Consider the following 23,723-nt stretch of genomic DNA (forward strand, 5'->3'; position numbering starts at 1 on the left):
TCAGACATGGCCATATGCAAATCAGTCTGACCCTGTGCCACTTGGGAACAGTCCAGCCCGAACTGCCAAGCCGTGTCTTCCCTGGACCGGAAACAAGCTTCCTAGGACCGGTTTCTGGCATTTCAGCCGTCTTCAGCCAGGCTTGCTTGAATCAAGTGGCAAAGTGAACAAGGGACTCACGTCTGAGCATACCCTGCCAACTTATGGCAAACAAAGCAAAAACCAAAGGAAATGATGGACGGAGTGTTGAACATTGCAAGCACTCACCCCCAGTCAACTGATCTGGGTTTAATCCATCACCGTTCTTTAGCCCACTCTGCCACCCCAGTTCAGACATGGCCATATGCAAATCAGTCTGACCCTGTGCCTCATGGGAACAGTCCAGCCCGAACTGCCAAGCCATGTCTTCCCTGGACCGGAAACAAGCTTCCTAGGACCGGTTTCTGGCATTTCAGCCGCCTTCAGCCAGGCTTGCTTGAATCCAGTGGCAAAGTGAGCAAGGGACTCACGTCTGAGCCATGCAGATACCCAGGGTCCCTGTATTGCCACATTGACACTGGCATGACATGGCGTATCACGTACATGCCACAAGGCAAGCGTGAGTCCCACAGGTAGTGGCCACTGTTGTCTCTGCAGGCCCTACATGTACGTCTCTTAGACACACACACCATCAAGGTTGCTGCACATACCACATGGATGTGGAGACTGTCTCCCATTGTACACATTTGATCATCCACATCTGAGACACAACATGCACACAGACTGTGGGTGCACATCAGAATTGTGGCTACAGGTCTCACTGTGACGTACATGCCATCACCCCCAGGACTCAGGGTGTATGTGACATGTCCTAAACATATCCAACCTGCAACTGTGTCCATGACTCATGCCCATAACTGTACAGTTGCACATCACAGTGGTAATGTGCACAACACACAAAGGATTCTGCCCCCATGAACACGTGCACAGCCTGGGAGTGGCTGAACAAAGGTGCTACGCAATAAACCAAATGTTGCCACCCCCAACACACAGGGAATGCAGCCTTACATGCCATGGGACACTGTGTGGCCAATGTTGTAGTGTGGTAGGTGTGCACATGTGTCCCTGGCAAGTAATTGTGTGTTGAAGCCGTCAAATACTCACACCAATGAGGTCCGTGACCGAGCCGTGCGTATGCTTTGCCATTGACTGCAATGATGTCCGACGCGGGTGACAATGCGTACGCATTGCACGGTTCATGACCGAGCCGTGCGTACGCTTTGCCATTGACTGCAATGAGGTCCGACACGGGTGACAATGCGTACGCATTGCACGGTTCATGACCGAGCCATCCGTATGCTTTGCCATTGACTGCAATGAGGTCCGACGCGGGTGACAATGCGTACGCATTGCACGGTTCTTGACCGAGCCGTGCTTACGCTTTGCCATTGACTGCAATGAAGTCCGACACGGGTGACAATGCGTACGCATTGCACGGTTCTTGACCGAGCCGTGCGTACGCTTTGCCATTGACTGCAATGAGGTCCCACGCGGGTGACTATCATGCATGCGCGTCTGGCAGGCAGTTTCTGAGACAGGCATATGCCTTGGCCATTGGATCGTATGGAGACGGGTGCATGTGTATTTTCAAACTACGCGTTGTACAGTCAGTTGACCAAGCCGTGTGCACCCATTGGCTCTGGACTGTCATGGAGATGGATGCAGATTCAAAACTTGTATGAGTTGTGCGCTTGAAATTCAGTTGGATGCCTACAACAATGTTGCAATTCCTAGGGTTTTATGAAGGTGAAGATTTGAACAATGCGGAAGATGTGTACGAGTCGTACATTTCCATGGATTGTCCAGATTCATAAAATGCAACCATGTTGGACCTATCACTGGGGACACATGGCACAGAGTCTGCCTCTGCAGCACAGATATAAGGCTGGCTGGATCCCAGGGAGCTCACTTGTCTGCACTACATGCTACTGGACCACATCCCTGCTACCACTGCTGCTGTCCCTGCATCCTCTGGCTACTGCTATGGCGCGAATTCTGGAGAGGGCCCCAGCCTTCACTGAGGAGGAGAACCAGGCCCTACTGGACGGGCTACTTTCACAGTACAGCAAGCTGTATGGGAAACCAGGGGAGCAGGTGAGTGTGCAGTCTACTGCCTGCCTAATTGTGCATGTTGTCTGACTAGCAGCACTAGCAGTGTGTACACCAGTGCCAAGCCCACTCATCCCCCAAAGTGTGTAGATACATGTAATGAACAAGTGTTCTGCAGCTAAAGTGCATTTGTGCAAGCTTAAACTTCCCAGGCATTATTAACATGTCAGGCATGCAGGTCATTTGTTCTTTTCCATGGGTGCATTACCGGTGTCACTCATTTCCCTTTGTGATGATGACATGTATCTTCAAATGTGTGCAGCACAAATATGGGGCATGTGTGTTAATATACTTTTAACTTTGTCATCCTCACAGGTTGATGCCCACCAGAAGCAGGATATATGGCTGACCATCGCCCGGGCAGTTCGTTCGGAGGGGGTCCACAAGCGCCGGATCCGCAACTGCCAGAAGAGGTGGCAGGACCTTCGGGGCTGGACCCGGAGGATTGCAAGGGTCCAGCTGAAGCTGTCGCCTCCTCGCAGGAGGGGTGGACATCGGACCCTGACCCCCCACATGCTCCGGATACTGGCGGTGGTCTTCCCAGACCTGGATAGGCAGCTGAAGGCCAGACAGCAGCAAGGAGGGGGTAAGTCCATGCCTAATCTGTGTACTATGTCTGACATGCTAATTGCAGTCTTTTGGCCTGGTCACACTTCTACATTATGTAGGTCTTGTAGTCCAATACTCATGTCCCTCAATTGTGTGATGCACCTTCCTCATCTGATCCACAGGTGTGGCCCCTACAGTCTGTTGCTTGTGTCACTTGGGCACTGTGTCCCTGCAGTCAGCTATGCTTCAGCTTCCGGACAGCATCTGTTCCTGTGACTTTGTTGTGTGTTTCTACCCCACCCAGCGCCATGGCAGAGCGACCACTTCCTTGTGGTTGGCGCTGTCACCCAGGTGTGCATCCCCGGGTGATCTTTGGAGAGGAAGAGGTGGAAGCATTAGGCTTTTTGTGCAGCACCACCTCCCCTCTAGGCTGGTAGCAGGTTGCAAGCCCAGTAGTGGCTAACCCATGCGGGAGCATCAGCGGGACTGGGAGGGCGATGCACCGGTGCATGCAGCACACCAGTCAGGTTTGGTGCACCGCCCAGCAACTGACTCACCACTGTGCAGACATTCTGGACCAGGAACAGGAAATGCTCGACCTGCTATCCATCGAGTTTCCGATGCTTGTTGAGCATTATTTATTTGTTGTGTTTGTGTTCTACAATGCTAAAAAAAAATCAGAATAGCATGCTGGTCACACTCAGAGGTAAGTTATGTTTAGTTTATCCTAGTATATTACTGTGTGACCCGGGTATAGTTTCTGCTAGGCGGGTGCTCAGCGCTACATAACCGCACTCATTAGGTGCTCACTTTGGATGATTAATTAAAAAGCAATTACAAAATCAGTATAGTGAATCAGTAAGTAGCGCATTCTCTCTGTGACTTTGTTTATGTAGCTTGTATATTTGCAGGTTATTTATTTGCATTCACAGTGATGTGAAGTATGCATATATGCACTGCAAAAATGGGTGACTGAGTTGGTCCATCAAGGCCGTTGAGAAATGGGAATATAATCAAAGATCATTCATTGCAATACATTTGTTCCAAATGTAGTTTTTGTTAAGGCAATTTGGAATATGGAATTAATGACAGTTTATAGACCTCAATCGAAACTTGTAGTGCTATAGGTGATCTGTTTTACCAAAGTATGTGACTGCTTTTCATAAAACATTTTGTGGAGATAATTAACTGATTCACTAATATATTTTTATTTATCTTCCTCATTTCTTTCATCAGCTACAAAGGGCAAGAAGAGGGACATTTCTGGACGTCCGGGAGAAGCTGGTCAGCTGTCGCCAACACCCAGCGCCGCTGCAGAGGGCTCTGCTGGTCCCAGTAAGTTCTTTTATGATTGTTGTGGACTTCTTAGGGTAGAATCTTGGGGTATTGGAATGCTGGTGCTATCTATTGTGTAGATTCAGATAGCAGGCACCAGTAAGCTAGTATTTAAAATAAAAATCACCAAGTATGTTTATTGAGAAGGCTTTCCTTTTCCTGCTTAATCCTAGCTCTAACACAATTCAGTTCACAAGAAAGTGGCCATGGTCATCATCATGGACCACCCCCCTCAATGTAGTGTGCTGCAGACTTGTTTGTTAGTTACAGTACACTAGCAGTTTTCCATGACAGGTCAGCAAGGCTGGTCAGACAGGCTGGAAAAAAAGTATAGGGCCCCTCTTCCATTGAATTTGCCAACCAACACCATATGTCTTTCATTGACCATTATTCCATGCCCGGCTTGTCTAACTGTGTGAACCAAACAATCAAAATATCCAGAGTGATATTTGAAAGTGTAGCGCTGCATTGCAGTTGTATTTGGGATTGCGTATCTGGGATCTAAATTAGGTGTAATGTTTTATTCTAGCCACACAGAACATTAGTAATGTCGGCTCCAGTGCCACTGCAGGAGGAGACGGGCCAGTTGAAGGGGGAGAAGCGGCAGCAGGGACAGGCACTGGTAAGTCACATCATTTCTTTCAATTACTATGCTCACTACCTATTGCCATGGCTTTGCTCTTCGTCATAAAAAATTATCGTGAAGTGAAACCCTCCCCAGCTTTACCAGCCACAGCGTTGGATGAGTTATTATGGTCTCTTTTATCTGCAATGCAGCAAAATCTCACAAATTGAACTTTAATGGCTTGAGGGAGACATGAATGAACGGAAGGTAACTTAAAAGAAAGGAAATGGTATATAAGTGAAAGGGTTGGTAGGTGAAAGGGTGAGCGGGTGGGTAATGTGATGGATGCGCGAAATGATGGTTTAGAGAAAAGGTTCCTATTGAATGGGTGGATAATATATTGGACATTTTGGCGAAAGACTGGATGGGAGAAAGTAAAGCTTAATCATGGTAGCTACAGTTGAATTACAATGAAAGGCTGAATGATTATTTGGATTGTTTGGATGGTTAAGCAAGGCAGCTCTTCTTCTCATGAGGAGCATGCTGCTAGTCTACTCCCCCATGGCATTTTTGCCAACTATGACCAAAGAGCAGTATAGGTCAACTGCAGTGTTGTCTGTGTAATGCACATCTGCTTCAGTTTAATGCACCATTTATAATTTTTTCAAAGCATTGCAAACTGAACACGCAAGGTGTGTTGTGTTGTCCCTTTGACCACTCAGTCACCTCTTAGTACTTCATTCCTTTATTTTTTCCTAAGTTTTTCCATCCCAGCCTACCAAATTTGAAAATCCATTCTTGGCATGTGCCACATTTAATGCAATACCCATGTGAAGTGATTCCAGAATATATTTCATGGTTTCTGATATCAGATTTAATTTACACTTGTTCAGATTTTTACTAGGGGTGGGCGGAATTTGCGAAATCCACTTTCGCAAATTATCGCGAAAATGTTAAAAATTATCGCAAACACGCAGAAATATCTCGAAGATGCGGAAGTTTTTTTCCCACATGTTCGCGAGATTTTCTGCATGGTTGTGGCTCACCAACTTACCCATGTGGTTGCTCGCGGGCCCGGCCATCTTGTTTTCAGTTGTCTCGCGGTGCATGATCGCGAGAAGAAAGACGTGATCGCGCGACGCATGACGTCACTGCCGGCGCGAACTGTCGCGAGACAGCGCAAATGACTAAAAACAATACAACATCTCATGGAGAACACGACCGGATCAAGAAAACTTGTCGGCGAACGCAGGGATTCAGGTAAGGCGACCACGCGTGCAAGAATGTATTATTTTACAGCGCGAGCAAGAAACAAATTATCGCCAAGCTGCGGAATTTGGAAATTTTGACATTTTCGCGCTTTCCGCGGAACTCGAAAATGTCAAATTATCGCAATTTCCGCGAACGGAACGAAATTTTAGCCCAGGCCTAATTTTTACCTTTCAAATTGAACCAAAACTGAATAAGCCAGGGATAATAATGATGAAGATCAGTGTAGTGGCTCCTCTATTATATATAAGAAAAGCTCTACCCTACCTGTCTAATCCCTCTACCCTACCCTTTGCAGTAGAGAAAATCAAGTATCCTTTCCTTGGTTATTGATCAGAAAATTAATTTGTCAGCAATACATGGTGGTGGGTGAGGCCACAGAGTAAAGTTGGAGTAAGTGAATGATTTCATGTCAAATTTGGCATAGGTGATACACAGTGATGAATGTGCCAAATAATATCTATATAGCCCATTCCTTGACCTGTAGTGCAGTCCATTAGAATTATTTTCTTCAACGTCTACTCACCGACAGGGTAGAAAGAGCAATGCATTTGGTGAAGAGCAGGGCCATTGGAATTAAAAATAAATATTTGGCAACTGCAGCTGAAGATAGTTGCAAACTAGCTGAGGCACTGGCTAGCAATGAGCATGGCTTCATTTTTGAGCTCCATATAGGGCGTTTTTCAACTCAAAGTGTCTGACTTTATTTATAGTTACTTGAAATGCATTTAGAAGAAAAAAAAGAATCAAATCATTATTTTTTTTAATCCTGTGATGTAATCCTCCGCCTGTTTATGCTGTTCTGCATTGCAGTCTGTGCTTTTTCATGTATGGTAACATGTGTGGGTAAAACATAAAATTGGCCTTGTGACTTTCCTATTTATAATCACATCAAATAAACTCCAATGTCCCTAGGGGACCTGCATTGTACTATTACTGTGCCACCCAGTAATTTAAAACAATTGTTTGCACACAGCATTATTTACAATTTGTCTTTTTTGTTTTTCTCAATATAGCTGCTCCTGCTGGTCCAGGAGGACCACCCACCAGCCAGGAGATAGGGTCCCGTTTGGGGTGGCAGAAGCTGGAGGGTATCCAGCTGGAATACCGGCAGCTGGTAGTCCTGGAAGAGGTGGAGGAGGTAATTAACCCACAACAGCCAGGCCCCAGTGCAAATGGTACACTCAGCCTGCAGCCTCCCGACCATCCCACCACACTGGCAACAGGCCATTGCTGCGCCGCATCCTGCAGTGGCTGGACACCACGATGGAGAAGAGCCTGGACCAGCTCCGGACTGAGATCCATAATGCCCTTTTCTAGCCCTTTTTTATTTGGTGGGAGGGATTTTTTGTTTGTTGGGGCTGGGTGGAGATGGTGTGTCATGTAGTTCCTATAAATCTATGCAGGATCTTCATGTTTAGACAACATAAACTGTGGGACTGGTGTCAAGACTGATTCCAGACACCCCCACTGGATATGTTCGCCTGTATACCAGCTAGCTCACAGTGCCACTATGAACTCCTCTTATCAAGGAGAAAATAGTTTTGGGAAACTATCGAACATGACAACCCTGTCCCCTTAGGGATCATGGAAACAGTAAAGTACTTTTCGCTCAGTCACTCATGCTCACTTTGTCTCAGAGAGATACACACAATAAATGGTGGGGACGTTTTTAATAAATATTTATTAAACCAGCTTTATTCTGTATAAAATATGTGTGCTGCAACAACGATAAGACAGAAACAGATATAAACGGTTATAAGCACTAAAAAAGTGAATAGATGGTAGACTTCTACCATAGTGCTAAAACAATAGATATATGTAGGTATATAGATACATGACAGTAATAATGCATACTCCTATGATGCTAACCCTAAGTAAATGTACATAAATGTACCTAGCATGTATGTAGGTGTATAGCCAAGAATCCCCCTAGGATAAAGCCAACCCCATTACCTGAGGTGAGAAAATGAAGGACCCCATCTTGGTCTCGAGTTGGACACCCCGCGAGGGATGTCAGATCACTCAGTGGTGGAGTACTGTGTGCAGGGACCTCACCGTCTCATGTCAGTGTGTCAACATGGAAGTCTCTCCTCTGCCTGCCCCATGAAAGATATGGTGCTTATATACCCAAAAGGTACCCTCAGGGGTTTTACCTTGCTGTGTCATGTCGGCCGAGGATGATGATAGGTATGACCCTTACACATAGGTATTATGCAGAAGATGCAAAAGATAGTAGTCCTGCTGTGATTCTTTGAATCCTCATGCATAGTAAATGAGACCAGTTTTCAGAGAAAACCACATGATATTTATGTAGCACCTAACTAGGCAAAAGGTCAGCACAAACCCATTATGTAGTACAATGGCTGGGTAAATGTAGGTGAAAGGTTAGGTGACTACCCAGGCCTAGATTGGGGTACATTGTAAATCATAACAGGTGGGAAGGGAGTTGGGGTTGGATGGACTTTTCCTTGGAAATTTTGAGTTTTGGGTCACTTTTAGTTGGGGAGTGGGGTGGGCATGTTGTTTGGGTGGAGAGGGTGGGTTTCTTTGTAAATAAATAAAGGGGAAAACTATTTTTTTATCTAAATTTATGCCTGAAGAAGTTTCTTGTACTTTTACTTTGCTGCCTCCAAGGAGTTTTACGCAGCCTGTTTATAGAGTTATGGAGTCTATGCTTATACTTCTCTATCTATCTTGACCTTTATGGGGAATACTGCCATGAGGACCTATATTGTGTACAACTATCTAGATAAAAAACAGTATAAGGTAATATTTTTCTTACTAAGTTAAATTTCATCCATACTAGTTGTCTTACCTGAATATGAATGCAGCAATAAAAGGGTAGTACAATACAGGATTGGTCCCAGTACAGCGTTATTCAACATTAACAAAACATAAAGAAATGAAAAACATATAGGATAACCACGTTATATTTTTTAGAAAGTTTAAAGTTATTTATTCACATTGAACACGATTGTATCAAAACATTGGCATAAATCTGTTCCTCAAAGGGAGAAAATGGAAGAGGGGGTTCCAGACTATGGAGGCTGTGGTGATTCAAGTGAGGATAAGTGGGTATATAGAGAATATAGTGTGCAAATCATATAGTTCTGAACATGATACAAACAGAGGCTCAACCTTAAGCCACATCAATCAAGACAATATCCATATAGTGTGTCGCTATGCTTTGAAATGTCACAGTGCAAAATCGCTGTTGATTAAGCTGGCAGGCAGGAAAAAAATGTCGACATTTCGACCCCAAACAAACTGTAGGTTTCAAAATTCCTTACTGGGGGTCTTCCTCAGGACTGAAATGCAAGGGAGGTGGGGGCACCATAAACCATCCCAGATCGGGGATCAAGAGTTTGTTGGGCACGTGGGCGGGTAGAGGACGGAAGACACGTCCCTTCAGCAGGATGAATCTCTGGGGTGTCCCTCCCAAAACTGTCTGTACAGGGCCACATTAATTGGCATTCCTTTAAACATACTTAAATACGTAGTATTTAGTATCTTGGATTTCATGTGTAAAAAAGGCTGTCCACTCTGTCCATTTTCAGGGCTGTGAAACGGTGTCCAATGGGCAATAAAAGGGTAAGCATCGCAACTAAGCCTGGGCGGAGTTTGTGTGGAGCTACGCGAGCAGTGGAGTTTCTTTAGATACATGCATTTTGGGGTGATTTTCAGTGCCAGATCCTTGTCAGCACTGCACAATCATCGCAATGGCATCATGCACATCGCAACCGGGAGCTGCTTCCTTTCTGCCGCTCAAGTTGATTTTTACTCAAGCTGCAGCTTTCTCATTGCGAGCGGGTGTGAGCATACGCGACAACTCACAATGAGAAATCTGAGCTCCCGCGTTGAGAAATCTCTCTGGGAGGTTGATTTTCCACACCCACTCGCCAACTGGATGTTGATGAACACGAGCAAGCGCAGTGGAGTTCACCACCAAGACTTACTTAGAAAACAGTTAGTACCTCTTAATGCTGCAGGTTCCTGAACCCTAAAAACCCTTACTGTCCTGTAATTCTACTCATCACAGAAACCAAAACCCCCTAACTGTCCGTTAATACTACCCACCTTGACCCCTAGAACTCCTTACTTCACCATAGACTTCCATTACCGAACACACCACCCTTGCAGATCACTAAACAGTTCTATATTATTTTAAATCACTACACCTCAGATCCATTGTATTTGTAGTGTGTGTTAACTTATCTTGTTGTACTGTACCTCGTTATAGTGGTAAATGCATTGTTGTATCTTCGCTGTAGTGGTTATGCATTTTTTGGTGAATTGCAATTGTCACCAACCAGCTTTATGCCATCCACAACACATAGTACCATTATTCATTCATTTGTGATTTAGTATCTGATAGAATTACCTCATACTGTACCTGGGTAAATCTCATGGCACCAAGTAGTCTGGCCATTGGCGAAGTTACTATTGAAGGGGCATCACCAATGATGCCAGCCAGCTTTGGTTTTGATTGACAGCTGTAGTTGGGGATGGTCGCCTTCCCTCCTGAGAGCTGAAGCAGAGTTCCGCCTATAGCCCCCACCACAGAAAAACAAGAGTCATAAATCCGAAATCCCAAGGTGGTGTTGGGTAAAAGATGGGAATTTTGATTGATTTCATTGATGGTGAAGACCATTGCAAGGACACTTTGATAGAGTTCAGTGTAAATCCTAGAGATACAACAGAAACGCATATAAAGGATTGAGAATTTGAGAATTGGCAAGATTGCATTTTCACGTAGGATTTCATTTATACTTCTGCAGGAGGTCCTTTACCTTCCAGAGTGGTGGACAGTGCACCACCACCCTTCAGATGCCAATCATCCACTAAACTGGAAGAAAAATGTTTACCAAACATGCTCCTGATGTGATGGGGTACTTTTTGCAAAAAGAATTTGGCATGACATCTTACATAATCCTGATTGTTATGTTCTAGTGAAAAAAACAGTCAAAGTGGGGTTATTGTTCTGTAAAAGCAAAAAGAATGTCCCTGATGCATTATTAGGTATATCTCTATTTGTCACTGCCATTTTCTTCTATAATTGTCTACGTCTGTTCTTCTATGTATGGTGGACTCGCTTTGGAAAAAATTGCATTGTATGTGCTACCCTAAATGGAGCAGGATTTTCACTTTCTGAACATAGTGGCCCGCTGACTCTTAAGTCACAGGGCAATGTTTCCCAAAGTGGGAGTCTGCTGGAGCCCTGGCATCAAAACCTGTTGTTCCCACCTCTAGGTGAGGTGGGAGAGTGCTAGGACATGTAAAATGTGTAACATTGTGATTTAGGACGATTCTTCTCTTCTACCAAACTTTAAACGACCCTCGTATTGGACAAGAATTTATCTTTTGATAGTCATATTTTCCCATGGTTTAAAATACATCAAAGGATAGCTAAACTGGCTACAAAAAATGGGAATAAAAATATACCAATATCAGAGCATGCACAGTTGTATGCAATTGGTGAGCTTTAGGTATAAGTAGTATACCAGATATGTAAAGATTTACGCTTGGTTTGCTTCACTTTTTTTATGCAAACCCAACAAAAAAACCTTTGGTGTTTTGAAAGCAAAGCAAATGTTGATTTGCCTTGCTTTGTAAAAAAAAAAAATGGTAACACATTAAACTGTAGAAAATAATAAACATTGTAATGTTAGCAACCTGCTAATTGAGGTTAAACCTTTATTATTCCAAATCAAAGTTTTTAATTCTCCATTAATTCAACCCCATAACTTTGACCTGTACCAATACATCAACTGTCATTACACAGACTACTGTCTCTTCCTATGCAATCTCGATGTAAGCATTGTAACATAAAAGACATATAGTGAATAGTTTTGAAGAAAAATAAAGGTAATAAATGAAAACAATGTCTCAAATGTAATTAACATTAAATGTGTATTTAAAATACCTTCTTGTGTGGTCCACATGTTTGGAAAGGGTCAAGATTCTCTTCAGTGTTCCAGCCTACTGCACAAAATACTCACCCAATAAAGTTTAAGGGCATTACAAGGCCCAACACATGTGGGGTCAGTCCACCTCAGCATCTTGGACACCTTTCAGCAATCGATTGAAACATTTTGTTCAAAGCATAAGGTATTAAATAAAGCATCCACCCATTGAAAAAGGCCATACGCTGGAAATTTGTGGCGTTGTGACAGGTAAAACTCAGACTTAAGTACCTCTCCCACTGTTGATCGCTAATATCAATCCCCATACGTTGCATCCCTGTTCTCCTTACCCCGTCAGTTGGCTGCACAGGTTATGGGGTTAAGGTCTGGCACAAAAATCTAACCAAGAGGTTAACTTGAACTCCGCTAAACAAATCTTTTATGATTCCCTCAGAAGGCTCAATGCTCACTCGATTAATATCACCTAAGATTACTTTTATTTGGGCATACAGACCAAAATGCAGCTGGCTATACAAGGTTCTGCTCAGAAACAGTGCCTGTGGCGATCTTAACCTCTGGCCCTCAAAGAAGTCCCCACCTTAATTATACGTAGGTCAGCGCATAAGCCCATAGCTTTCTTAGTTAATCCCAGCCACAATAGGCTTACGGCATCTAATGTCAAACGCGGAGGGTCAGCTCTGCCCATAAATATTTTAATTCCTGTTCCTTGCATTTCTCCCCCAACTATCCTATCGCCCTGATAAACTGTAGATTAATATTGATGGAAAATGCGTACAATGTCTAGAGCCCTGTCAGTAAACGGACCCGTACATGGGTCTTTAAACTACTGAATCAGGTATAATTTCTCTTCTCTTTGTCCTGCCATGCCAAGAACCATCCCGTATACTCTCCTTCTTCATGCAACTGATGCTGAAAGGTCTGATTATTTATCAGCTCTTTGTGGAGATAGAAGACCCCGACCATCTCTTTCTCCACCATCCATTGGTCTTGTAGAGAGCCATTAGAGTTATCTGATAGTGCTAAGTGTCAACATCTAATTGTAGAGAAGAGATTGTTTCCCTATACTTTTTAGCTTTAAACACTTTTTGGACATAAGGACCCCGGGTCAATCCTAGAAGTGGAATGGAAAAGTTTAGAATAACAAGTGAATGATTTCAAACCTGCATTTTTTGAGTGCCAGACATCTCATAAATGTACGTGTTCACAAATGCTCTCTCTGTTTGTCTTTTATGCTGAGTATGTGTAATGTTAGAGGAATCCAAAGCTGGGTCGGTAGAAAATGTACCCCCCCAGGGGACACAGGTACCATGTCAAGTTCTGAATATGACAAGGATCATCACTTACTGGAGCATACAAGTTTTCTATAATAATCCTGTGTCCCCCTACCTCTATGAGGAGTATGGGCCAAAACTTTGCACGGTCCTTGATAACCTTATTACACTTTGCTTGTACATATGTCCTTCTTGACAAAGATAGCCACTCCCCTCTGTGCTGTATGTGCTGAGGAGAAGAATGCATCCCATACACCCAGGTGCCCTACTTTCTCCTTTTCCCTCTTGTTATCCAATGAGTCTCTTATTTCAGAACAATACGGTTTTATTGCTTCATTCAAGCAAACGCAGCTGCTCTCTTGACCTTATTTCTCAAAGCTGTTAGCATTGAAGCTAACTAACGTTAGATTGGCCATCTCTCAGGGGTGATTTGTAGCCCTTCTACACTGCCAATACTGGCATTCCCCCAATAAAAGAGAAGCTAGCTCCTAATCCAGAATTGAAACAGAACAAAACTTTCCCAGGTCCTGTACTCTCCTCCCTCTTGCCCCTTCTGATCTGAAATCCCAGGGAACATCTTTCTTTTTTGTTCTGTTCCCCCCTAATCTTCCCCTCCTCCTTGAGCCCACCAGTCTGCTACGCAGACTCAACCACCTACCTAAGTTGGTGTGATGTGTATCAATCTTGACCAAACATGGGAGGTGCCCCCACCCCACACCGTCCTGAAAAAACAGAAACAAATAGAGAGGAAGAGACAAAATGAAAAAGAGAAGAGAAGAAAACAGAAGAGATAAGAAGGATAAATAAAGGTCCCAACCAGGAAAAACAGGATTTAAAAAAGTTTTAATTGTATTACTGTGTTTCTAAGTCATCATGGTATGTGTACATCCAGTAATCAGTCAGCCCCTTACCAACCATATTAATGCCATTCCTCCAGGTGTGTCTGGGGTATATTAACTGATAGGCTCTAAACTTTTCTTTTTTCTTTCTGCATATTCCAGGGTCCCCCTTTTCCTGACAAAGAAGTTTTATGAGTGGAGAGAAAAGTTTGAGTTTCGCTTGAGTCCATAAAGGCTTACAAATTCACTTTCAAATAATTCCTTAAAGTTGCTCTGCGGATGGAGGCTAAAATGACCATAACCTTGAATTCTGGCATCAGAGTCCCAAGCTCTGTCTGCCTTCTAGCAGTTTCCTAGGCTAGATCAAGAAAGAATGAAAAAGTAAAACTTCTGTCCACGGAGATACGTTTTCTTGTTCTAGCTACACTGAGAGTCTTCAAAATAACCAATGATTATCTGTGAATTTGAGCCTGCCTTGGAGGTGCCTGCAGGTATGGGTTCTTGCTGTTGACGGATATGGGGTTGGCTGTGCCACAGTATCTGAACCAAGTCAATCCCTTAATAGCTACAATCCCTCAGCACTCTCAGGGACCCCACAACCTATTTGACCAGGGGGACCAATTCTCCAAATTCTAACAGTTTCTCCAAAGGATCTAATTTGTTGGCTCATACCACTAGCGTGTGTGCTCCTCCAAATTTCAACAGATGATTTTCCATCTTTTGATGCTTGGTCAAAAAAGGAGGTCATTTTTAAGTCCAGAACCTCCACCTTTTCTGTTAACTTCAATAAGTGAGGACCATGTTCCTTTTGGGTCTACTTTACTGTCCTTATTTCCAAAAAGATGCACTTGATCAATATGTCCAGAAGATTCAATCAATCAATCAATCAATCAGGGGAATTATAAGCGCACTACTTACCTGTGAGGGTCTCAGGGTGCTGAGGGGGGGGTCAGCAGTTTCGTATCAGTCAAAGAACCAGGTCTTCAGAGCCTCCCTGAAGGTGTTCTCGGAGAAAGCATGTCTGATGTTGGTGGGGAGCTCATTCCAGGTCTTGGCCGTGATGTAGGAGAAGCATCTTCCCCCTGCTCTGCGGGTGTGCAGGGTTTTGGCAAGGAGGATGTTGGTGGAGCGGAGGTTGCGTTTGGGCACGTGGAGGGTGAATCTGTCATTGAGGTATTGGGGTCCGGTGTTGTGTAGGCATTTGTAGGCATAGGTGTGTATCTTGAAGGTGACTCTTTTCTCGAGGGGGAGCTAGTGAAGCTTGCGTAGGTGTTGGCTGATGTGTTCATGTCGTGGGGCCCCAAAGACGAGTCTAGCGGCGGTGTTCTGTATTGTCTGGAGCTTGTGGAGTAGGAATTTATTGATGCCGGCATAGATGGCATTTCCGTAGTCCAGCCTGCTGGTGATGAGTGCGTGGGTGATAGTCTTCCTTGTCTTGGGGGGATCCATTTGAAGGTCCACCAAGAAAACTGCATTCAAGGAACGACTGGACAACAACGCCCACAACAGCAAGGAACTCTTCAACATCGTCAAAGAGCTCTCCAACCCCAACTCCGGAAACAACGACATCACCCCTTCACAAGACCTCTGCAACTCACTCGCCTCCTACTTCCACAACAAGATCGCGGACATACACAACAGCTTCAGCACTCAACCGACGCACGCCACGACTGAACCACCGCCCCCCACCACCACCCTCCGCGCCTGGACCCCGATCAGCACTGAAGACACCGTCCGCACGATGAACTCCATCCACTCTGGATCTCCGACCGACCCCTACCCCACCACGTCTTCAACAAGGCCGACGCTGTCATCGCACCCCACCTGTGGGACATCATCAACACCTCCTTCGACACCGCTACCTTCCCGGAGAGCTGGAAGCACGCTGAACTCAGCGCTCTACTAAAGAAGCCATCAGCTGACCCCACCGACCTTAAGAACTACCACCCCATCTCGCTGCTCCCGTATCCTGCAAAAGTCATCGAGAAGACCGTCAACAAGCAGCTGGCCGCCTTCCCCGACTCGAACGGATCCCTCGACCTCTCGCAGTCCGGCTTCCGGGCCAACCACAGCACCGAGACCGCCCTGATCGCAGCCACCGATGACATCCGAGCCCTGCTCGACAACGAAGAAACAGCAGCCCTCATCCTCCTAGACCTCTCCGCGGCCTTCGACACTGTCTGCCACCGTACCCTAGTGCAGTGCCTCAGCAACGTCGGAATCCAGGAGAAGGCACTGGAATGGATCATCTCGTTCCTCGCCGGAAGGACACAGAGAGTCCGCCTCCCCCGCGTTCAGATCAGAAGCCACCAAAGTCATCTGCGGCGTTCCTCAAGGCTCCTCGCTCAGCCCACCCCTCTTCAACGTCTACATGAGCCCCCTCGCAGCCATCGCACGCCAACACAACCTCAACATCTTCTCCTACGCTGATGACACCCAGCTGATCCTCTCCCTCACCAACGACCCCGCCACCGCCAGAGCCAACCTACACGAAGGGATGACAGACGTAGCCAAGTGGATGATGAACAGCCGCCTGAAACTGAACTCGGACAAGACGGAAGTCCTCATCCTGGGATCTTCACCTTCCGCCTGGGACGACTCCTGGTGGCCCTCCGCCCTGGGCATCGCACCCAAACCAACAGACCACACACGCAACCTGGGCTTCATCCTGGACTCATCCCTCTCCATGACCAGACAAGTCAACGCCGTCTCCTCGTCGTGCTTCAACATCCTGCGCATGCTACGTAAGATCTTCCGGTGGATCCCCACCGAGACCAGGTAGACGGTCACCCAGGCCCTCGTCACCAGCTGTCTGGACTACGGCAACTCCCTCTACGCCGGAACCACCGCCAAACTCCAGAAGAGACTCCAGCGGATTCAGAACGCCTCAGCACGACTCATCCTGGACATCCCCCGTCGCAGCCACATCTCCGGACACCTGAGAGATCTGCACTGGCTCCCGGTCAACAAGAGAATCACCTTCTGTCTCCTCACCCACGCACACAAAGCCCTACACAACCAAGGCCCAGGATACCTCAACAGCCGCCTCAACTTCTACGCCCCCACACGCCAGCTTCGATCGACCGGCCACGCCCTCGCCGCCGTCCCCCGCATCCGAAGAGCCACCACAGGAGGAAGGTCCTTCTCCTACCTGGCCGCCAAGACTTGGAACACCCTCCCGACCCACCTCTGCCTGACCCAGGACCACCTTGCCTTCAGGAAGCAACTCAAGACCTGGCTCTTCGAGCAGTAGCGGACCCCCCCCCCCCCAGCGCCTTGAGACCCTCCGGGTGAGTAGTGCGCTATATAAATGCTTTGATTGATTGATTGATTGATTGATTGATGCGGAGGGTGTTGAAGCAGCTGGAGGTGAAGGCTTTGAACTATCCATTCATGGTGAGGGAGGAGTCGAGTACGATGCGAAGGTTCTTGGCATGGTCTGTGGGGCTCGGGGTGCTGCCGAGGATGGTGGGCCACCAGGTGTTGTTCCACGCCGAAGGGGTGGTTCAGAGGAGGAGGACTTCTGTCTTCTCCGAGTTGATTTTTAAGTAGCTGTTGTTCATTTAGGCTGCGACGTCCTGCATTCCTTCTTGGAAGCTGAGTTTGGTGGTGGTGGGGTCCTTGGTGAGGGAGAGGATGAGCTGGGTGCTTTCAGATTAGGAGACTATGCTGGGGCCATGCAGTCGGACGATGACAGCAGGGGAGCTATGTAGGCGTTGAAGAGGGTTGGGCTGAGTGATGATCCCTGTGGGACTTTGCAGTTGATTTCCTTGGGTTCAGAGAGCAAGGGTGCCATTCTGATTCTTTGGCTCCTGCCGGTGAGGAACGATCTGATCCAGTCGAGGGCGGTGCCTTGTATGCCGGTGTCATGTAGTCTGGCTGTGAGTATGCGGTGGGAGACGGTGTCGAAGGCTACTGACAGGTAGAGTAGAATCAGGGCTGCAGTGAGGCCTTGGTCGAGGAGGGCACGGATGTTGTCAGTAGCGGCGAGTAGGGCGGTCTCAGTGCTGTGGTTTCAACGGAATCCAGATTGGGAAGGTTCAAAGATGGCCTTGTCTTCGATGAACCTTGACAGTTCTGAGTTGACAGTCTTCTCAGTGACTTTAGCTGCAAAAGGGAGGAGCAAGAAGGGCCGGTAGTTCTTGAGGTCCGTCGGGTCTGCTGAGGGTTTCTTGAGCAGGGGCCTGACGTGTGTGTGTTTCCAGTCGTCGGGGAAGGAGCCGGTCTTGAAGGTGGTATTGATGGCGCGTTATAATACAGATGCGATGGTGGTGGCTGCTCTGTGGTATATGTGTGGTCCATGGGGGCCCCGGAGTGGATTCCTTTCAAGTTTGTGGTGGTCTTCTTGATCGTGATCGGTGTCCAGGCGGAGCTGGTGATCCAGCTGGTGTTGCCACCGGGCGGGCGGGCTGGCTGCGGGGTCTGATGCGTTGATGGTATTCTTTCATAGCATCCTTGTAGGTGGTGCAGTCTTCTGGTGTCTTACTGTTCTTCTCCAGGCGTCTGTAGGTGCACCTGGCTTCCTGGAGATCGGTGGTGAACCAGGCAGCTTTTCTGGGGCAATGCTTCTCGGGGTTGAATAGTGGGCAAGCATGTCTGTGCAGTTGGTGATTCAAGTGTGGAATTCCATGGCCACGAGGTTAGCGTTGGTGCCAGCGGAGGGGGTGTTGCAGTTTAGGATGGAGTTGAGCTGCTCTTCAGTGACTCTGCTCCAGTTCCTAGGCGTGAGACACGGAGCAGGTTTGGGTGGATTTGGTTTGTTGACGCGAAGTGTATGCAATCGTGGTCGGTCCATGGGGGCTGGGTGGTGTGGCTGAAGTGAATGCTGCTACCTCCAGCAAAGATGGGGTTGAGAGTGTGTCCTGCCTTGTGGGTCAGTGTGGCGATAAGTTGTTTCAGTCTGATGTTGGCAAGGTTGTCACGGAGGGCGGCAGAGTTGGGGTCTCTGATGTTGTCGAGGTGGAAGTTCAGGTCTCCGATGAGTATGTAGTCTGTGGCGGCAATGGCATGGGGTGCAATGAGGTCGGTGATTGTGTCGGCGAAGGGTGCTCAGGCCAGGGGGTCAGTAGGCGAGGGTGCCATGGAGTGTGGAGTTGGGGTTGGTCTGGACCTGGAAGTGCAGGTGTTCGGTGGCAGGGAAGTTTTCGCTGGAGGTGGTAAGGCAGAGGTTGCTTTTGTGTGCGATGCCGATGCCTCCTCTTGGGTGGTTGAGATGGTCCTTCCTCTGGATTTTGTACCCATCGGGGATGGCGATGTCAGGGGCCGAGGAAGCATTGGTCCAGGTTTCCGTGAAGAAGGCGATGTCGGGTGAGAGTGAGTCCAGGAGATTCCAGATTTCCATGGCGTGCCGGTGCATGGAGCACACATTGAGGAGGATGCATCTTAGGGTGTTGGCGGTGTTGGCGGCCATAGCAGTGGTGAAGGCCTGGCGGCAGTGGTGGCAGGAGAACTGGTTGTGGGTCGTGTTAGGCGTGGCCTGTTTGTTGCATCTTCCAGGGTTGAGTGCGAGGAAGGTGGCTCGGTTGTAGCAGTGGATGGTAGGAGAACCAGGGTCCCTGGTTCTGGTCATGGTCGGGTTGTGGACGGATACAGATGGGCTTGCCTTTGGCGCGCCAGCGGGTCGACAGTGCAGCGGCTTCCATTAAGTAGGGGAGGGGGGATAGACAAGAGGCTGGGAGGTGGGAGCATGGGCTGTCCAGGGGGAGGGGGCGCAGGGGCAGCAGCTGCGGGAACAATGAGAAAGACAAAGAAAAGAACAATTTAATAAATGGTGGCAGGAGAACGGGCAATGGCTAAGGGCAACAAAAAAGAAAAAAGTTGAATTTTAAATAACGGTGGCGGTAGAAGAGGCGAAAGCTAAGGGCTGTAGGCGAGGGCAGGATGTGGAGTGGGCAGAGGGCAGGCAGGATCCTAGGTAGGCAGGATCGGGCAGCGGAGCGGGCAGCATGCGCAAACCTCACCAGGATTAGGTCATGAGGACAGAGGAGCGGCGACGAAAAAAGCGGAGCTGCTGGGGAGAGAGTCGACCTAGACCAGAGGTCAGAGGTCTTACTTGCGCTCCCCCACAGCATCCGCCATTAAGTAGGGGAGGAGGGAAGGATGAGAGGCTGGGAGGTGGGAGCGGGTGTTGTCCGGGGGAGGGGCTGCAGGGGCAGCAGCGGCAGGAACAATTGGAAAGACAAAGAGAAGAAAAATGTAATAAACGGTGGCGGAAGAACAAGCGACGGCTAAGGTCTGCAAAAAAAAAAAGTTGAATTTTAAATAACAGTGGCAGGAGAACAGGCGATGGCTAAAGGCTGCAGGCGAGGGCAGGACATGGAGTGGGCAGAGGGCAGGCGGGTTCCTAGGCAGGCAGGATTGGGCAGCGGAGCAGTCGTGAACCTCGCCAGAATGTGGTCAGGAGGGCTGAGGAGCGGCAACAGCACAGCGGAGCTGCTGGGGAGAGAGTCAACCTAGACCAGAGGTCAGAGGTCTTACTCTGATGATTGACCAGAAATTGGTAAGGCCTTTGAGCTGTCTGAGCCTGCCAAATCCAGACTTCCCCAGTCTGTGTGAAACGGGATTTTACCAAACCTATATCTAGAAAAGAGGGACTGGGGCGCTAATAGGTCCAGCATACACACCCAAGCTGGTGGAGCGAGAGGTAGGTCGCCTGGTGATAGAGCCACTGCAAAACCGATGTTAAAATTTACCGTACCCTCCACCAGTGGTTCGTTGGAACTGGTGAGCCACCCAAGATGGGTCTGTATGATAATAAGGTACCTCAATGTTAGGGCGCTTATGCGCTTGGTTTACACTTTATACTAACAATGGAACTAACCACTGTGTATATAGTTACTGCTAACATTTGGTCCTGAAGGATTGCTATGTGATCTCTTAGACACCTCAGGCAAGAAACATGTTGACCCACACATTGTAGCCAACACTGTACATTACCTCAGTGGTGACACACTTTTTCATTTTTAATTGGGACCAGTAGGCTCACTGATTACAACTGTTTTGGAGCACCACTGCGCCTCATTTTAATTACCCTTCACATTTCTCTCACACTTCCCATTCACATCTGCACTACAAGGCCCTATACCCACACCGCAGCTTATGGCTTGGGAACAAAAGATCACAGAGAAAGAGCCCCTCATAGGGTGCCCATCAGGCATTGCAGAGCCGGCCTGACGAGGAGCATGGCCTATGATGAAGCATGACACCCCGCCGGATGTGTGAGGGCCCTAATTCCCAAAGTGGAAGACACCTCGTCTCTACCCTTGGAAATACTGACCTGGCCTCTGTCTCCATTCTCTCTTCAGGAACTGCATACTTAGGTTGATATTTTACTCTACCTCTCGGGTGGCTATATCTTCAGTGTCAGATCCCAGACTGGGTTCAGTCAGCATTGTCAGAGTGGCAGACCTATTAGAAACCAGGGTCTGTCTCTGTTCATGTCCATTGTTCTTGCACACTCTCAAAATATACTGTGCATATTCCAGCTGCTTCTCTTGACATGCCCCTGCCATCTTATCTTTTTGGATGATGGCTGGTAACAGGGCAGTGTTATCTTTTTCTCTTATCACAACAAAGTAGTGTATTTGCCGATCATCCTCCCTGTGTTATTCCCTTGCAGAGACTTGGGTTGCTCCCCTACTCCTACATCCTTCACCCTTATGGACTGTGGGTTATCATCTATTGTGGTCATGTTGGGTCCTGGGATTTCTGTGGTTTCCCCCTATTGTAACCCATCTGGGTTGTCTGGGCTCTAGCTGGTGATTTCAGTGACTACATGGAGTGCTGCAGATGGACTTAATATAGCAATTCTGTTTATTTTCGGATTGATCTGGCATTGGGGACAGACCCCCTTCTCTCCTCCACCATAGTCCCTGGGGAGTTAAATCGCTAGCCCCAAGGGCTCGTAGTGAATTTCTCCAGCTGGGCTCTTCCTCTCCCTCTCTCAATTTAGCCTGTGTCCATTATCCGTCCAGGTGTCACAACCTCTTTCAGGCTCCTAAGCTCCTAGCTGTTTCTCATTTGTATTTAGCCATGGGGGTACCCGACCTTATACCGACTGACTTGTTGCCTGTGGGGAGAACAGAGACCCCTTGTGTCCGACCACTTTGAGTACCCAGCCCTCCCCTGAATCCCTTATAAAGGCAATTAAGTGTTTTTTCTGAGAGAGTATAGCGATAGTGAAAGTAATCATAAAGTAATCCAAGAAGTAGTCCAGAGCACTTACCCAGTTTTTCTTAGGGTTCGCTGTGACCACCGAGGCTACTGTAGACTCTGTCAATGGGCCTGGGCAGTATGCCCCACACTTGCAAGTAGAAAATTATAGAGGTGCTAAGAGCGGTGGAGGTGAGAGGTGGAGCAGATATCTGGGTGTCATACCATGTATGTCACCATATGACATTGTACCACCCTAGAATTATGCAGTATGAGCATGGAATTCAGCATTCAGTAAAAAACCAGCACAACATTCTATAACATTTGAGCCAAACCTCTGATGCACCTGGAGCAGAGGTGGAGGGAGGAGAAAAGGGAGAGGGAGATACCATATCCTGCCACTTCTCACCTCACACCGAGCAGGCGCCCAGACTCCAAATACATTTCCTCTGCCTTCAGCCCTGAACATTTCAAAGAGCACTTGCTTCCACGCTCCGTGCTCTGTGTCCCTTGTTCCCTTCTCTGCGGGGTCTCAAGGTGTTGGGCATCATGCAGAAAAACATCTGTCGCCTTCACTTCGTACTACCACCATCTTCTCCCTCCGATGCTGAAGATACAGCGCTACATTAGTGCAGGTGAGCACAGTACCAGGGGGCAGCACCTGGAGCCATGATCTACCTGCTCTGAAGCCTAGCCCCATCCGCAATGCTAATTATTGATTTTCTTAAAACGCTTCTATTAATATGCATGAAATTTGACAGACATACTGGGTTATTCATGAGGGTAATTTACACTTGCTAGTAATTTACAAGTGTAAGTTTACTTATACACTATTTCTTATCAATACTACAGTTTGCTAATCACAATATCCAAGTACAAGTGCACGTGAAAAGTAATTCAAAACTGTAGAATTTCACATCTGAACCCCCCTGAAACAGGAAGTGGAGTCAAATTTATAAGTTTGAGTTGCTACCACCAAATTTAAACAGTATTAAGTCCAGCACAATAAATGGACAACTAATAATACTACAATACCTTCCCCATAGAAAATAATGGATGCAGGGACATAAAATAAAACCCCATATAAGATTGGGTTAAATTAAAATTAAATATTTAACCCATAGGAAATTGTGTTAAAATGCAATAAATTGCATTTAAAGTGTTTAAAATATATATATAGGAGTAATTTCCTAGTTTTTGGGATCAGTTTTTTACTGTACTAGATTTAGAGGTGAAATTTGTGAATAGCAATGAACTAGCTCTTTTGAGGGTGGGTGTCCTTCCCGTTCTAAAAACCTCCTTAAAGCTCCCTTCACCCTGAAAAACTTAACTATGAAGATCAAGTTAATGTCCTTGCTTCGTCAGTGTTTTTTACTTTGAAAATATTCAGAGAAATCCATCCCTACATTCCTCAGGACCTTCAAAAAACAGTGGTTTCTACCCTAGACTACGGAAACACCCTTTTCATTGCCATCCGAAAAAAAATCCCATCAAAAACTACAAATGCTGCAGAATGCTTCTGCTCAACTTCTAACAGGAATTCCAAAATATCAATTAGCGTCACAGGCCTTGATTAAACTACATTGGCTTCCTGTAGTAAGACATATGGGGGCAGATTTACAATAACTGGCGCATATCAGCAGGGATGCGGCAGTTATTTTGCACCACG

The 23,723-nt window shown here is 46.9% G+C and overlaps 1 protein-coding gene across 1 annotated transcript in view; it reads right to left on the reverse strand.

The window, feature by feature from the left end:
- Window positions 1–23,723, reverse strand: part of LOC146796858 (vomeronasal type-2 receptor 26-like) — a 116,456-nt gene that overhangs the window by 40,826 nt on the left and 51,907 nt on the right. Inside the window, exon 2 of the mRNA XM_085631394.1 lies at window positions 10,263–10,554. Within this exon, the coding sequence (XP_085487520.1) occupies window positions 10,263–10,554 (292 nt within the window). The remainder of the gene's footprint in view (window positions 1–10,262; window positions 10,555–23,723) is intronic.

Source organism: Triturus cristatus, chromosome 10, assembly GCF_964204655.1.
Source record: "Triturus cristatus chromosome 10, aTriCri1.1, whole genome shotgun sequence".
NCBI classification, from domain to species: domain Eukaryota; kingdom Metazoa; phylum Chordata; class Amphibia; order Caudata; family Salamandridae; genus Triturus; species Triturus cristatus.